The sequence below is a fragment of the Rhamphochromis sp. 'chilingali' genome (assembly GCF_963969265.1).
Source record: "Rhamphochromis sp. 'chilingali' genome assembly, chromosome: 6".
Classification (NCBI taxonomy): domain Eukaryota; kingdom Metazoa; phylum Chordata; class Actinopteri; order Cichliformes; family Cichlidae; genus Rhamphochromis; species Rhamphochromis sp. 'chilingali'.
This window is the reverse complement of record NC_137933.1, coordinates 20,568,142-20,583,429: the sequence shown is the minus strand read 5'-3', so window position 1 is coordinate 20,583,429 and position 15,288 is coordinate 20,568,142. Positions and strand designations below refer to the sequence as shown.

The 15,288-nt window shown below is 39.5% G+C and overlaps 1 protein-coding gene across 4 annotated transcripts in view; it reads left to right on the top strand.

The window, feature by feature from the left end:
* fam189a1 (family with sequence similarity 189 member A1) overlaps positions 1 to 14,894 on the top strand; it is a 114,518-nt gene extending 99,624 nt beyond the window's left edge. For all 4 annotated transcript variants that reach the window (XM_080884144.1, XM_080884143.1, XM_080884142.1 and 1 more), the window contains 8 exons: positions 3,074 to 3,181; positions 5,251 to 5,411; positions 10,442 to 10,577; positions 11,618 to 11,696; positions 11,783 to 12,565; positions 12,767 to 12,838; positions 13,191 to 13,513; positions 14,083 to 14,894. In XM_080884144.1, the coding sequence (XP_080740270.1) occupies positions 3,074 to 3,181; positions 5,251 to 5,411; positions 10,442 to 10,577; positions 11,618 to 11,696; positions 11,783 to 12,565; positions 12,767 to 12,838; positions 13,191 to 13,513; positions 14,083 to 14,286 (1,866 nt within the window). In that variant the 3' untranslated portion in view covers positions 14,287 to 14,894. The remainder of the gene's footprint in view (positions 1 to 3,073; positions 3,182 to 5,250; positions 5,412 to 10,441; positions 10,578 to 11,617; positions 11,697 to 11,782; positions 12,566 to 12,766; positions 12,839 to 13,190; positions 13,514 to 14,082) is intronic.
* Positions 14,895 to 15,288: the final 394 nt, after the last annotated feature.

The window sequence follows — 15,288 nt, the reverse complement described above, 5'->3', positions numbered from 1 at the left end:
TGCTAAAATGATTTATTTTATGACACAAACTTTAAAAGGAGTAGGCAAGTGACTATTGGTCTGTTCGAGTTGTCATCTTTTGTCATGCGCCATGGGTTGTTGAGCTGGGGTTGTTTTGAGTTTTCTGTAAGTTCTTGATTTGCTTCTTTGGATTTCGAGATGTAGTGTATGTTCTAGCTTTATATCTAGTTCTTTCAGTATAATATTTCTTTTGTTTCCTTTGCAACATTTAGTTATCATCTGTTGTGATCCCCTTCTGTCTCCCTAGTCATGCTCCCATGTGCATGTGCTCTATCTCTATTCCCTATACTGATGCCCTGTCAGTGTTAACACATTTTTATTCGCAAAGCAGTAACAAACTGTATAGCTGTTAAACTCGCCACACTTCCTCTAAACCTCCTTCAGTGTGGATGTTCTTATCATTTTGATCAAGGTTGTGGTTGGTCAAAACATATGTTTTTTCCTAATATATGATCTAGATGCATCAAATGTCCATCATATGAAGCAATCCAATCAACAATCTACAACATCAATGTTTTCCAAAGGAAGTTGCTGTCTTGCTTGTATTGGTGATCATCGGGCACATTTTACTGATGTACCATTGATAACAGGCCACTGAAGTGCATGCGCTAATCTATTCCAATATCAAGTCTCAGTGTGCATTTCATTTTGAAAACTTTTAAACAGGTTTCACAAGTGATTTAAAGCTATTGTACTTGGAAAAATGCAGATAGAGTCTATTTTAAATAACTTGGTATCGAGTTGCAATAAGGACAAATGGCTTAAATCGTCATATTTTTGTAGTTTTAAGGTTCATTATTATTATTATTATTATTATTATTATTGTTGTTGTTTCTAGCAGTGAGGAATTCAAGCCGTGCAAAATTGTATCGTCCCATTGGCAGATTTGTATTTATTTATTTACTTTTTAAAGTCTAAGATCAATTTGATTGTATAAAAGATTATTTGGCTTATATCCATTAGGACATTTTTATTTTTTTTTGCATTGCATGACTTGATAAACCTCAGCAGGTGAGGCGGCCGTCCTCTCTGTGGGCCTAACACCAGTTGAGGTTTCTAATGTCACTGATAATTATGCGCCTCGTGAATCCAGTGAATAATCTGTGAGACAGGCTGGAAAACCACTTTGTATGGTAACTGGGGAGCTTCCTGTGTCCACAGAAAGTCCACAGCGAGTTTTAGCTCCCATCTCATCTCTTCTTGTCTTTAAGGAGTTCATATATTTTAGTTGAACACATTTGTTGAATGCACCTGTTAGTTGTGCCGGCAGCAGGGCAGTTTAGTATCATTGTGATCGTGTGTCTGTGCACCTGCATTTGTCCACAGGGGTTGACTTGGAAAACACAACTCCAGTTGTTTTTCTCTGTGAATAAAGTTGAAATGTGAAGATTAAAGCTGCTGTTTCATGTCAAACAACTGCCACAGCTGCTGTTCCCTGCATAAAATTCCTTATGTAGATGAGTTGGTGAAGTCGTACTTAAGAATCGGTTTTAGCAACAAGGAAATGAATTCTCTTTTAGCACACAACATGGTGAGAAGTGTAAAGATGTTAAAGAGATGGTGCAAAAAGAGACAAACAAACAAACTTGGAAGAGTTGGTTGGATTTATGCAAAATGATGTAGCTGGCAATGGACAGATACAAGGATACTGAGGGTTACATCCTCTTGCAGTGAACAGGAGGTATGTTGTATCACAAGCAGAAAATGAAAGCTGATCAAGTTGTTTCACTAACTCATCTACGCAAGGTATTTTGTACACGGTGGCTGTTTAAAACTTTAATCACCACTTTTAGATTTTTTTCTCAAAATTTTGACTTTATCCTAAAAATAATAAACAATCATAATAACAATAATGACCAAAAAAACCCTTCAATTCTTTTTATTTAACTTAATCTGCCCCTAATACTACCACACACCCACCCGTCTCTGCTTCCCCTTCCTCCTTTCCTTTTAACTGTCTTTTTTTTCATAATAGTAATCCCGGGAAGTGAATCCGTCTATCAGATTAACCCTTTGGACTTTTCTTTAAAGGATTCTATTCAAGCACATGAGTGGACAGATCATGCTTCAGACTTCTTTTGTTCACATATGAAAAAGTGTGTTTAGTTTATCTTATTTTGAATGAACATTACAAAGTGCTGTCATCCTTTGTCCTTTCAGTGCATTGTGTGTGCCAGACAGTTGCTATTCCCTGAGCTAATTCTTAAACAGATGTTGTTCCCATGCCTTCTGGAAATTAATTCATGCAGCACCCGTATTACAGCTTTATTTGTAAAGACATACCAAAAGCTGATATTACTGGAAAAACTGAGCCACTTAAATATGGGAAATATGATCGTAATAGCCAATACGGATGATTTTCTTCCACATTTGTCTAAAAGAATAGCACAAACAGCAGCATAATGGGACTGCAGTCATATGAACTATTTTCTCTGATTCAAGATGCTGGTCTAGTATTTCACCAGCATGCACTTTATTTTGCTGACAGACTCAATACTGGTTTGTACCCTTGCTGTTCACTGCATTGGCAGAGTGTGTGTGTGTGTGTGTGTGTGTGTGTGTGTGTGTGTGTGTCTACTGTAAGTTCATGCTTTACCCTGGATTTTAATGATCTTTAGAGTGTGTTTGCAACAATCCACAAAAATGCACGGGCATTCTGTTTCTCTCTAAAGGTACTTAACCTTTTAAAAGTATTTCAAATGCATTAACACTCTAGTTTATTAGTGTTTGTATAGTTGTCTTACAGAACCAGGCTTCTCTTTCTGCAGTGCCACCCTGCTATGTGCCTAAACTTATCCTATCATAGCTTCTTTACCTTTAGACCTCCTTTTGTTCTTATATTCTGTCCATATTAAGTAATTTGAGCTCTTGAAATGTTTTAAATTCTCAACCTTTACTGTTCATAATACCAGCTATCTTTCTTTCCCATTTCCTCCTCCTCACTTTACCTCCTACATGACTCTAATTCCTCTTATTTGTCACTCATATCCTTTTTGCTCTTATGTTTCTTGTTACTCTAACATCCTCCTCTTCTGCTCTCTCTTTCCTTTAGGAGCTGCTTTTCAGTGTATGTGCCCTTAACGTCATCTCCACCATTGTGTGTGCTCTAGCCACTGCAATGTGCTGTATGCAGATGGTCTCGACTGATGTGCTGCAGATGGTGAGTGTGATCGAAGTGCAGACGGCAACGGTAGCTGAATTAACTCTCTCTTCAGTGACCACCCTGCAGTTAAAAACATGCATTTTTTTCATGCTTTCATCAGGGCATGCGGCACATTGCTGCAGATTTGATCTGTTTAAGGATGGTAGGGACTGTTTTAATCAGAACTAACATGGTCAAAATCATCTGATTTGCACACCAAAAGCAGTTATTTCATTCCTTTAAACACATCAACTTTTTTTATATAGTGCTAAATCAGTACAGGAGGCACCTCAAAGGCGATTTATGGTGTAAGGTAAAGACCCTACCGAAAGATTAAAGGAGTCTCAATATTAAAACTGGTGCTTTCACCTGTATGTGACATTTTACCGTGAACTTTGCAAGGTTTCAAGAAATTAGAAGTGTTATTGCAAAAAAATATGATCATAAAAATTGACTTTATGCAAACATGATATTATTTATGGCAGCACGGTGGCACGGTGGTTAGCACTGTTGCCGCACAGCAAGAAGGTCCTGAGTTCAATTCCAACACCAGGCCGGGGTCTTTCTGTGTGGAGTTTGCATGTTCTCCCCGTGTTTGCGTGGGTTCCCTCCGGGTACTCCGGCTTCCTCCCACCGTCCAAAGACATGCAGCTTGTGGGGATAGGTTAATTGGATAATCCAAATTGTCACTAGGTGTGAATGTGCGAATGAATGTGAGTGTGAATGGTTGTCTGTCCCTGTGTGTTGGCCCTGCGACAGACTGGCGACCTGTCCAGGGTGTACCCTGCCTCTCGCCCTATGACAGCTGGGATAGGCTCCAGCGCCCCCCGCGACCCTGAAAAGGATAAGCGGAAGCGAATGGATGGATGGATATTATTTTACTTTGTTTTTTTAATCTATTTTATAAAATGTAACAAATAGCGAGACAAAGACACAAAATGTATTGATGAGTACCAATTAGCTCTCGTATTTATTCTGATTAAACAAGGGAAATTAATAACAAAGGACATGAATACATTTATTATAGGCTGTTTGAATTATACAGCACTTAAGAATGTAAATGGAGGAGGAAAATCATTCACAGTTTGAATTAATGCCTTAAATCAGAGCACACCCTGCTTCAGTGCTCAGCATAATATGTCTGATGAGCAGACATAGATCTTCCTCAGACTTCTTTGTATGGAGAAGTGTAGATATAAATGCATTTTGGTGCTAATGCCTTTTGTTGCTACAGTCTAATAACAAATCAATCATGAATCAGTCAGGAGAATTTTAACCTTATTGTTGGTTCAGCTGAATATAAGACATCATACATGCCGTGCAGGAGTTAGATAACTATATGACAGTAGGAAATTATACTGTTTGATAAGAGCAAACACTAAAGCAGGAAAGCCTCTGTAAATTAAAGCGGCTGCTGAACATCATGACTTCTAAGTATTGATTCACAGAGAAGCAAAGGACAAAAAAAGCACTGTCTTATCTCCACCAGTCGAGTTTCCAAGAATGGCCTCGTTTCCCATTTGCTACAAAGGGTGTCAACCTTTTGTTTAGCTCAGTAAATTTAGCCGAGTCAATAGCAGCGGCGGCAGCCTGGAGATTAGAAAAGCAGGTTGACTGTGACTGGAAAGTTGTCCCACTTAGAAAAGGCTGAGTAAAGAGCCTTCGAAAAGAAGCTGGCCCCATGCACGGCACTTGCATCAGTTAGACCGTGTTCAGAGATCTGAATACATGTTAGTGACATACTGTGTTGTAAGTCACCGCCACTGTTCAAGGATGGTTGTTCACAGTGGTCATAGATGGCTTCTTCGACCATCTGTCGTCTCTGTCCAAAATGTGAACACTGGAATCTATTCACATTTTGGACATAGATCAGTAGTCCTCTTAAGCGACAGCTCCTAGTAGGACTTAAATACCTGGGACTCTCCTCCATTTGGTCTTAGAACTGAAGAAGCTTCTCAGATGAGAGGTGAAACCTCTTCAAGGAACTTAAAGAAGTCCAGTTGCTTTTCTTTCCAAGCTTACTCTGACTGAGAACCTACAAAGACAACTTGATAATGCCTCTTTGTTTAAAATGTTGCTGCTTTCAGTTTATGCCACACAGAGCTCGAGCCCTGAACGCTGACTGTATGACCCCCCACGGAACAATCCTCCACCAAACACTGGACTTTGATGAGTTTATTCCTCCCATTCCCCCACCGCCATACTACCCCCCAGAGTACACCTGTACCCCCTCAATGGATGGACAGAGGTGAGAAGCAAAGCAGTTTTGATCATCATCCCATTTTTAACTATAGATACTTTCAAAGTTCACATATTAAAAATGCAGTCTACAGTATTCACAACAGCTTACGTTTTCTTTGTAATTCATAATAAATACTACGTTATTAACCAAAAACTCAATGGTACTTAATCTGGGTTCATTTTTCTATGACACTTGACACTTAATGATCTAAAGCCACCACTTTACATCTTTGTGCAACTGTCAAAGAGTTACATAAAAATTGCAGTGTAATCCAAAAAAGCATAACTCGTTACATTAAGTGGAACACAAACTACAAGTTAATGGCACTCATTTTAGGCTATAGACAAATGAAGAATATAGCTGTAAATATTATTTATTTTGAAGCATTGGGCATCCTCCCAGAGGGCAGCAATTCAAATTGGGTATCAAGTAGCTGTATGTTCTCTTTAAAAAGACATTAGGGATTATTTCTGAGGTTTTATTTATATTATATAATCTATTCAATGAAAAGAATTGCTTACGGTCATTATTTTGCAGTCTAGTCCTTATGCCTAACCATTTGCAGAGGAATATTTTGTTTGTTTAGCCATTTAAAACTGACATATGAATCATTCAAGCATAAAAAGGCACCTAACTCAAGGGATGAACCAGTGTTGTGTCTGCACAAAACAGACAACTTAGCAAAGAACCAATTTTAATTTGTATCTTTAGGCATTTTATGCTAGCAGTCTGTTGCAAAAACACAGAATTTGTTCCCAATTCTTTCGATAGGAAACCTAGTATAACACAGTTTGACAGCAATCAAATACTAGTTTTGCACAAACGGCTTCACAGAGAGCTATTAGAGAGAAACTTTATTAATCTACTAGCTAAAAATCAACATATCTCAGCATGGTGTGGAGTGTATCCTTAAAAAATCTTTCTATAGCAGATGAACAGCATCTGAAAGTCATGTCCATAAGAAATGTCAAGAAGCCATTCTTAAGGAAGGGAAACGAGGAACAATCACTGAGCTGTACCAAATTACACAAAAAGTGGATTGAATACAGCAGGTCTTAAGTAGCGATGACTTCAAATGTATAATTTTTGGTTAAAATAAACATCAGTATTTATGGAGGAGGGCAGGAGAGAGATGCAGCAGTGAGTGTCTACAGCTATCTGTAAAACACAGCCAGTTGTATTGAGCAGTGTGTTGATGGAATTATGAACACAGCCCAGATCTCAACATTGTTGAAGTGTGGAATCTTCTTATGATCAAATGAAACAAAAGGCAGCCAAGATCCAAAAAAGAGCTTTGAATGTCCTTCAAGAAGCCCGGAGAACTATGCATGAACACAACCACAAGAGATTACTAGAAACCTTACTTAAGATAGTTCAGGCTGAGTTAAAGAACAAAGATGGCCATACCAAAAACTGACTTTGAAGCTCAGTGGAATTCCACAAACTTTGTCTTTGCTTCATACACCATATTTCACTTATGTTTTCACATTTTAATAAACCACGGCACTTATTTCCCATTTTCCTATAAAAATAAAAATAAATTAGATGTGGCTCAACATACATTTCTTCTAGCTTTCAGTTTTTCACAGTAGCACCAACACTCAAGAGTCATTATCTTAAATATTTTTTTAAAATCCTACACAGACTGTGCAGATCTGACTGTGAATCTAAGCGACACTGCACACCCATACATCATGGGAATTACAAGTTCATTGTAGTATAAATGCACACTTGAAACTAGAGAATAAGACCATAAACTCATCAGAAAAGTGTTCAGTGAGGCTGTAGATCAAGCAAGCTGAGGCAAATTTTTCCTGTACTCCTCTATAAAATCAAATGTTTTACAACCAAAGGATTTCCCCCTGCTGGTAAATAAAAAGAAAAACAGATTTGAGGCATTTCGACGTTGACTTTACATTTCAGGAAGGACCAGCTTTTATATACAGACTATGGGATTGTTCTGTATACTCTTGTGCCCCTTCATAAGCACCTATAATAACAAGTTTCACTTATTATTATAGGTGTGAGGTTTTTGGATGTGGAAAGGACACACATCAAAGCGATGCTGCTTAGTTTAGTAGACGCTAAAAGCATAATAACTAATGCATTTTCTTACTGGTATCTGTTTCTAGGTTAAAGACCATTTTCACATTAATATTTAACCTCTACTTCTGTAAATCTCACCAGGATTTCCTATGAGAAAGTAAATATACAGGTGCACGAAGCAGTGTTTGCATGGAAAAGGCAAACCTACGGTGGCCCCTAGAGACAAAGCACGTACAAACTCCAAAACACTTGCAAACTCCAAAGCACATGCAAACTCCAAAACACATGCAAATTCCAAAACACATACAAACTCCAAAACACTTGCAAAATCCAAAACACGTACAAACTAAAAAACACTTGCAAAATCCAAAACACTTGCAAACTAAAAAACACATGCAAACTCCAAAACACGTACAAACTCCAAAACACTTGCAAACTAAAAAACACATGCAAACTCCAAAACACGTACAAACTCCAAAACACTTGCAAAATCCAAAACACTTGCAAACTCAAAAACACATGCAAATTCCAAAACACAACGGAAGTGCTCCAGGACGCTAGGGGCAGTGTTGAGCTTTTGAGCAGCAGAATGGACCTAAAAATAAATGTTTGTTTCAGTTCTATGAAGCTTTGAGTATTTTGGATTAGTAGCACTGCTGTGTTTGTTGCATCATATTACTGTAATTGTTTATATGCTTTATATATTCTGAGGTAAGTTGATCTATAGTGTTACATCATATTCTATAAGGATGTTATGTGTTTGTATACTTTCTGCCCAGTTTGACCCATTTAGCAGAAGCCAGCCTGTTTAAGGCTCTGATATCTATTCTGTATGACTTAAAGCAGTTATGACATGGTCTGATTTTCTCACCCAATAAAGGAATATTTCATATATCAGTCTACTCTTCATTTTATCAGACACAGTTATCACAGCTTGTACATTTTCTTTTTATAAATATATGTAAGCAATGAGCCAAATTTAGTAATGCCAACATACTGAAGAAACAACATTTGTCTCTTATATATGATACACCTATATATACACTGTCAAAGATACTTGTCTTTGAGTGAAGATTTAAGGTGATAAGACATATAAATAACTGCAACTTGAATCTGTACTGAAGCTCAGTATTTGACACAGAGTTCATGTTCACTGCTGTAATAGCTAATAATGATTAATATAATAACTATAATATTGGCCATATTATATTTACATTACCAAAGTGATATGACTTTAGTCTCATGAACAACATCAGCTAATTGTTATTTACTAACTAATCTTGAAATAACTGTTCAGTACAGAAATGAAGCCCAAAAATCATGTTTTACTGTCCTGTGGTCTCAGCCTCAGATACTTATCAAATCACACAAAGCTCTTGTAGAAACAAACAAATGAACAAAATATGTTCTCCCTCATTTCTGTCAAACCAAGTTGTATGACACGTTTCCAGCGGTTAGTATCATGGTTGCTAGGCAACCTGGGAAGCGCGACGGAGACTAGACCGTCCCATACAGACAAACTTGCCGTTTATTTTGCAAATCGAGCTCAACACTGCCCCTAGCGTCCTGGAGCACTTCCGTTGTGTTTTGGAATTTGCATGTGTTTTGGAGTTTGCAAGTGTTTTGGAGTTTGTACGTGTTTTGGAGTTTGCATGTGTTTTGGATTTTGCAAGTGTTTTGGAGTTTGTACGTGCTTTGTCTCTAGGGGCCACCGTACAAACCCATCATATTAAGCAGCAACGGCAACATCTCTTCACACGTGTTATTATCAACCACATTGAGCTCAGAGCATTTCTCTCCATTACAAAGCTGTGACCGCGGTACTCAGCTGCAATGGAAGATCATTTGACCCCCTCCCTCACCACCATCTCCATTTTCTAAGCCTTTGCAGAGAGAGCGGTGCTGTTGTGGCCATTTGGCAGGAAGCCTCATCTGTTTGTCAGTTATCCCATAAATATATACAAGGCAACGGAAGCATTTATAGCATCCATGCTCAGGGCCAGGGATGTGTCATGACATCATTATGCATTGAATGACTGGTGGAAATACTCAGGTTGTATTTCATGCTCTGCCACTTTAGAGGAGAATGGGGTTGTAATTAAAAGATATGACAGCACGCATGGCTGCTCATTCTTAATTGGTACCATATGAAACATAGTGCTGCACGCCGAATAATACAGCGCCGATATATATTGTTAGGACTGGAGTGTAGGAGACAAGAGGATCGCTTTCATCCATTCTTTCTTAAGGCTTTTATAGACAATACCATATGTTTGACTTGGATATTCACGCTGGCGGTGACAGTTTCTTAAACACAACACTGTGCGACTGTCTCAGAGCACTCTCTCTTTGTATTCCAAGTATCCAAGAATAGTTTTGTTGTTTATTTAATCATTCCTCGGCACATGTTTTCTGGTTGTCTTCCATTCGTTTGTCCATTTCAAGATCTCATGAACACCTTCCGGGAATTTCAGTTACACTTTGCTGGTCAAAGCTCATTGCCATTTCTTCTTCTTCTTCTTTCGACCGCTCACTTTAGGGGTTGCCACACCAGATCATCGGCCTCCATTTCACCCTGTTCCTACCATCCTCCTCTGTCACGCCAACGGTCTGCATGTCCTCTTTCGCTACATCCACTGCGATGTCCAAAAACACATTGTCTCAAGTATTCATACTCTAATTGTGACAACATTTCACAGGAGTTTTCATTAGAATAAAAGTTTTAAATGATGAGCTGTTATATATCCAAAAGGTCAGAGGTCATAGTCTCTGTGACATCCTCTATAACCTCTTTTCTGCCCAGAGCAGTGGGATATTGTGTGGACATATTTCACAGCTGGTCAGTGTTCACATGCATACTGTATATTACCCTAAGACAAAGGTTTTAACTGCAGCTTTATCAGTCAGTGGACAATTATATTTATTAGGCATTCTTTGTATTTTATTATTTGGGTTGTTTGATTGACTCTTTGCTTTTCTGTCCCTTACAGAGGCTTGCATCTGGACTTTCCCCATTCTCCCTTCAGTGCCATATATGGGGTTCCTATCAACAGCCCAGGCACCCTGTACCCAACTGACCTGCCCCCTCCATATGAGTCTGTGGTGGGTCAAACACCTGCCAGCCAGGTGAGGAAAAACAACACCACATAGGTGCATTTTTATCTGAGGTTCACCAGATTCTAATTATTAATGAATTTTCAGTTTCGTGTTTTCTTTTAGTTGTGCATTCAGTGATGTGAAATGACTTCTTTGTAAAATGTAGTATTTTAGGAAGAGTCAATGTGACAGGTGTAAACTTTTATGCATTCGCTCTCAAAGCCAAGTGGGTTTCAAGGTCAGTGGGAAGATTTTTAGATTAGATGTGTGTTTTTAAGGGTTACAGGCCTTAATAAAATGGTTAGGATTTAATTATGTGTCTACTGTTTTCCACTTCTAATTAATATTTGTTAGAAACATTTGAATGTCATGTCACGTGCAAAATTTAGAAGCCCAAAATCACAACAAATATAAGCTCAGTATCATCCAGCTGCCTCGACTGTCTGGGTGAAGTGATCAGAGCTTTTTTTTTTCTTTGCTGCGTCTCATTGTTCAGCGCTAAAAATAACTTTCTAATGTACGAGTAAATCCTTCTGTTATCTTCTCAACATCGTTTAATCACCCCTCACTTATTCTCTGTGCCATTACAGAGATTAAATCCGCAGTTCTCTTCATACCTATTTTTTTTGTCTTTCAAAGAGGAATCAAAAGAAAGGTCTGCTCGCCTGAAATAGATAAGCTGTCAAAAAGTGACTACAGCCATGCAGCAAATGATTTGATGTGTGAGAAATCATCAGAATCTGATGGTTTCAGCATTGAGATGCCATGAGATCAAAAAAGTTATGTGAACCTATATGTATCATATAATGTACCTCAAAAAGGTCATTAGTGCTTCTAATTAAAGTTCCTATTCAGCTCAACATTATACTGTAATTTTCTGCACTGGTACCCCTGCTCTTTATAGTGACAAATTACTGGTAAGTGTGTTGTGGTCTTGCAGAGCCCTCTACAGACCAACCAGTGGTACTGAAGGTTAGGCGCCACGCAGCTGTTGTGCGATATAGCACATGTCAAATATCCATATTTATTGAGGACTCCTGTTATGTTTACTAATAATTTCGTCTTCTCAGGTTACCATCAGCATAGAGCAACAGGCCACTGAGTCCAGTCTGTGTGAGAGAAATACTACCGCAGGTCTCAGCACTCAGGGTAAAGACAGTTTGAATATTCACAGTGCTATTTGTTCCTAAATATCTTTTTCCACTGGTGATCGTGCTAACGATGCATTTTTGCAGCCTCAGTGGACAGTGCCTCTCTCATGGTGTCAGAGGTGGCTGACCAGGACCAGACTTGCTCCTCAGAGGACTTGTGCTCCCTGGAGGTCCAGGGCTCTGACTCCTCTCCCTATGGCACGCTCCACACTGCCCCCACTGATGGAAGCTGCACCAGCCTGGAACTTTGTACACGTGATGCCTCACGTTGCCGCCGTGGCTTGACTAACACTGATGCTCGCCCTAGTGATACTGGATACAGTGAGTCCTCACACACGCAGGAGTCGCTGGAGCGCTCACCTGACTGGTCCTCGGAAAACTTTAGCAATCTGGACCAAGAGGACTCAGCAGAGAACACACATCTATGTGATGAACTCAAGGCTTCAATGCACATATGCGACGAGCTGGCCTCAGCCAAGCATTTACCAGAGGAGCCACCTAAACCCACACCACACACCCTTATCAAAGCAAGAATGACAAGCCGGAAGCTCACACTACCGGTTACTATCCCCCCGCCACCTCAGCCTTGCTCCCCCACCTCTGTGGCTTCCTCTGGTGGAACTTCAGCTTTCAGCCCTTTGGCTGCTTCCCCTTCCCCTTCACCTCCTGCCAGGCCACGCGGCCCAAGGCTGTGTTTCAGTGTTTGGTCACCTTCCTCTGCATCACAACCCCCCTCTACCTCAGCCCAAAGTGGACACTCACCTTCAGAGAAGCCTCGGGTGCTCCGAGCAGCCAGGAGGTACCGCAAACTGGCACGCATTGTCCGTTCCACCAGTGACCCTATCTCGTGCTCCACTATGACAGAAAGTAAGTGCAGCAAATATGTTACCATTTTACACTGTAAATGGCCTGTAAATGGCCTGTACACTGCAGCTTAATTAGTCCATCTAAGAATCATCATCAATCTTTCACTTCCAGATTCTCCAACATCATTATTTGCTGCATTTTTCTGGGTTTTACATTTAAAATACATTATTTTTTCAGCTTGTTTTTATCCCCTGTCTACAGGAGAAAATTCTGGGTGCACCCCTGGAACTGATCCTGCTACTGAAGAGTTAGCTCATGCATCACCAGATCAGGGTAAGAGCGTATAAATGATGAATTCATGTGATAGTTAGGGAAACATCAGAAATTTGCACATCTGCTGCTATACAGCACTCTCTATTTTGTGAATCAATGTAACCTGGTTGGCTTACTATAATAAATTAAAATGCATTGTCAGAAAGAAGAAAATAGTGTTGTGTGTAAAGATGATTGCAGCTCATTTAAAACTGGCTTTGGCATTCTCTCAAATGCAATGCAGTCTTGTAAAAGCCATGTTTCTCAAGAAACTACAAGTGGCATTAGCTCTAATTTTAAGAACTGTGTGTGATTTAATGCGGGTTTATTTGGTTGTCTTTGTTTTATTTTTGCTGCTTTTTCCCCTCCTTAGAGCCAAGGGACAATTCAACAGAGGTAGTTGGAGGTAAACCCACACATATGTCTGCCAGGAAGCAGCAGAAAGAGGGCAAGAAAGTTGACATCCACCTTAAACCCAGATCGCTCCACACACACTCCTCCAACGAACGCCCACACTCCCTGGCTGACCTTAAGATGTACAAAGACACCAAAATACTAGTGGCTAAGTTCCTGGAGCACTCGAGCTGCAGTCTACCTCCTGAAGTCCAGCAAGTTGTCAACAACATCAAGTGTGTCATTAAATCAGATGAGAAACACATGGAGGAGGCCATCTTTAGTGCAAATGTCATAGATCAGGTAACCTGAATATATTATGGATAAAAGCCTTTGATAGTTCAGTGCATTTTAGAAATCTGTATACCTTCTGGCTTTGGTCGTTAGTGGTGAAAAAAAAATCATTAAACTGGACCAGCTTAGCAGTGTTTTACAAGCTTTTTACACCAAAACCAAACATACAGGGATGAAAATCAGGAAGACATTTTGGATTGGCTCAATCAGCATTTTTCTATTTTGAACACAATATTGTTATTATTATTGTTATTATTATTATTGTGGTGAAAACATTTCAAATATTTCAAAATAATAATAATAATAAAGAGCATGTGCATTAAATTTGGAAAAGAAATTCCTATTAATCAATTTTATTTTCAGTACTGCTATTTCAAAGGGTTTATCAGTTTGAATCATGTGTTAAAAATAGTCATTTGTTATTGGATAAGTACCTCTGCATAATTTGTAACTTAGAAACATCTGGAGACTTCAAAAAGATACATAACTGAATTTCATCTGTATTGAAGAGATATGAAATGTCTCAAAATGCCTCTGTTATGTGTCTGTCACTGACTCTTGGTGGTTTGTGCTCAAAGGTGATGACCCAGCGCATCATAGGCAGTCCCAGAAAGCGTGGGCATGAGGATCTTCATCTCCAGAGCTGCGGCGCTTTGAGTTCATCACCGTCCCCTTCCATGCGCCGTCCAAAACATCTCCCACAAACATCCACTGCCTGCACCAATCCACTGCGTTCCCCCTCCTCTGAACAAAGCCTTGAGTGCAGAGAAACTATTCTCTGACCACTCTCCTAACAAGGACTTGGGTCTAAACTCTGAGGGCATTCCAGGATGCTGGTGTTGCAGACATGCTGCCCTGGGAATCTGATGTCTGTGAAGCGCTTAAGAACTCTTTGGGTGTCGTGAGATCGTTTCTTGAACAATGTGACTGCAGCACAAAGCTACTGAAATGCCTTCATACTGTATTCCCTAGTGCCCTGTGAGACTGTGCCAAGTCATCAGCAGAAATGGTAGCAAACTCAGAATGAGCCTACCTGTGTCTGTAGTGGCTTATTTCTCATCAGAAAAACAAAAGAATGTTTCTCCCTCAGGGGATCTTTTCTACTCAGTTTCATCTCTTAAAAAAGACACAAATACGCAGCTGGTAAGTTTGGATCCGTGACTGAAAGACAAAGGAGATTGTGTAATCAGTATTCCTCTTGTCCTCATAAGAAACAGAGAAAATACATGTTTGTATTAAACTGTGAACTGAATTGACAGGACATTGTTTGCAGACTTTGTGGATTTGTTACTGATAGGGTGGTGACTATTTTGTGGTTCAAGAACATCACAGATGTGGATTATTTAACTTACCTCATTGTGTTACAATTCTTATCCGTGTTACAATAAAATATGCGTTTGTATTTTGTTGTTTGTGGGGGTTTTTTCTGTCTTACTAGATTATTTATATTTGTCTTCAGGTATTCACATTTTGGCTTTGAAAAGGAGTGGCTAAAGTAATGAAAACGCCAGGTCATGCCAGGTAATGCAATTACCTGGCATGAATTGCAGTTTGGTGAAGCTGTTCCAGTTAGTGTTGTTTCATAACCAGTAATTGTCTGTGAAGGTTCTCAGTCATCCAGGTCATCGTAGTCAAAGGAGCTTGCAAAGAAAAGCGTCTGGACTTCTTTAAGTTACTTGAAGACGTTTCACCTCTCATCCGAGAAGCTTCTTCAGTTCTGAGGTCAAATGGTGGAGAGTCCCAGATATAAACCTAGTGGGAGTAACCCCCCACAGAGGGACAAA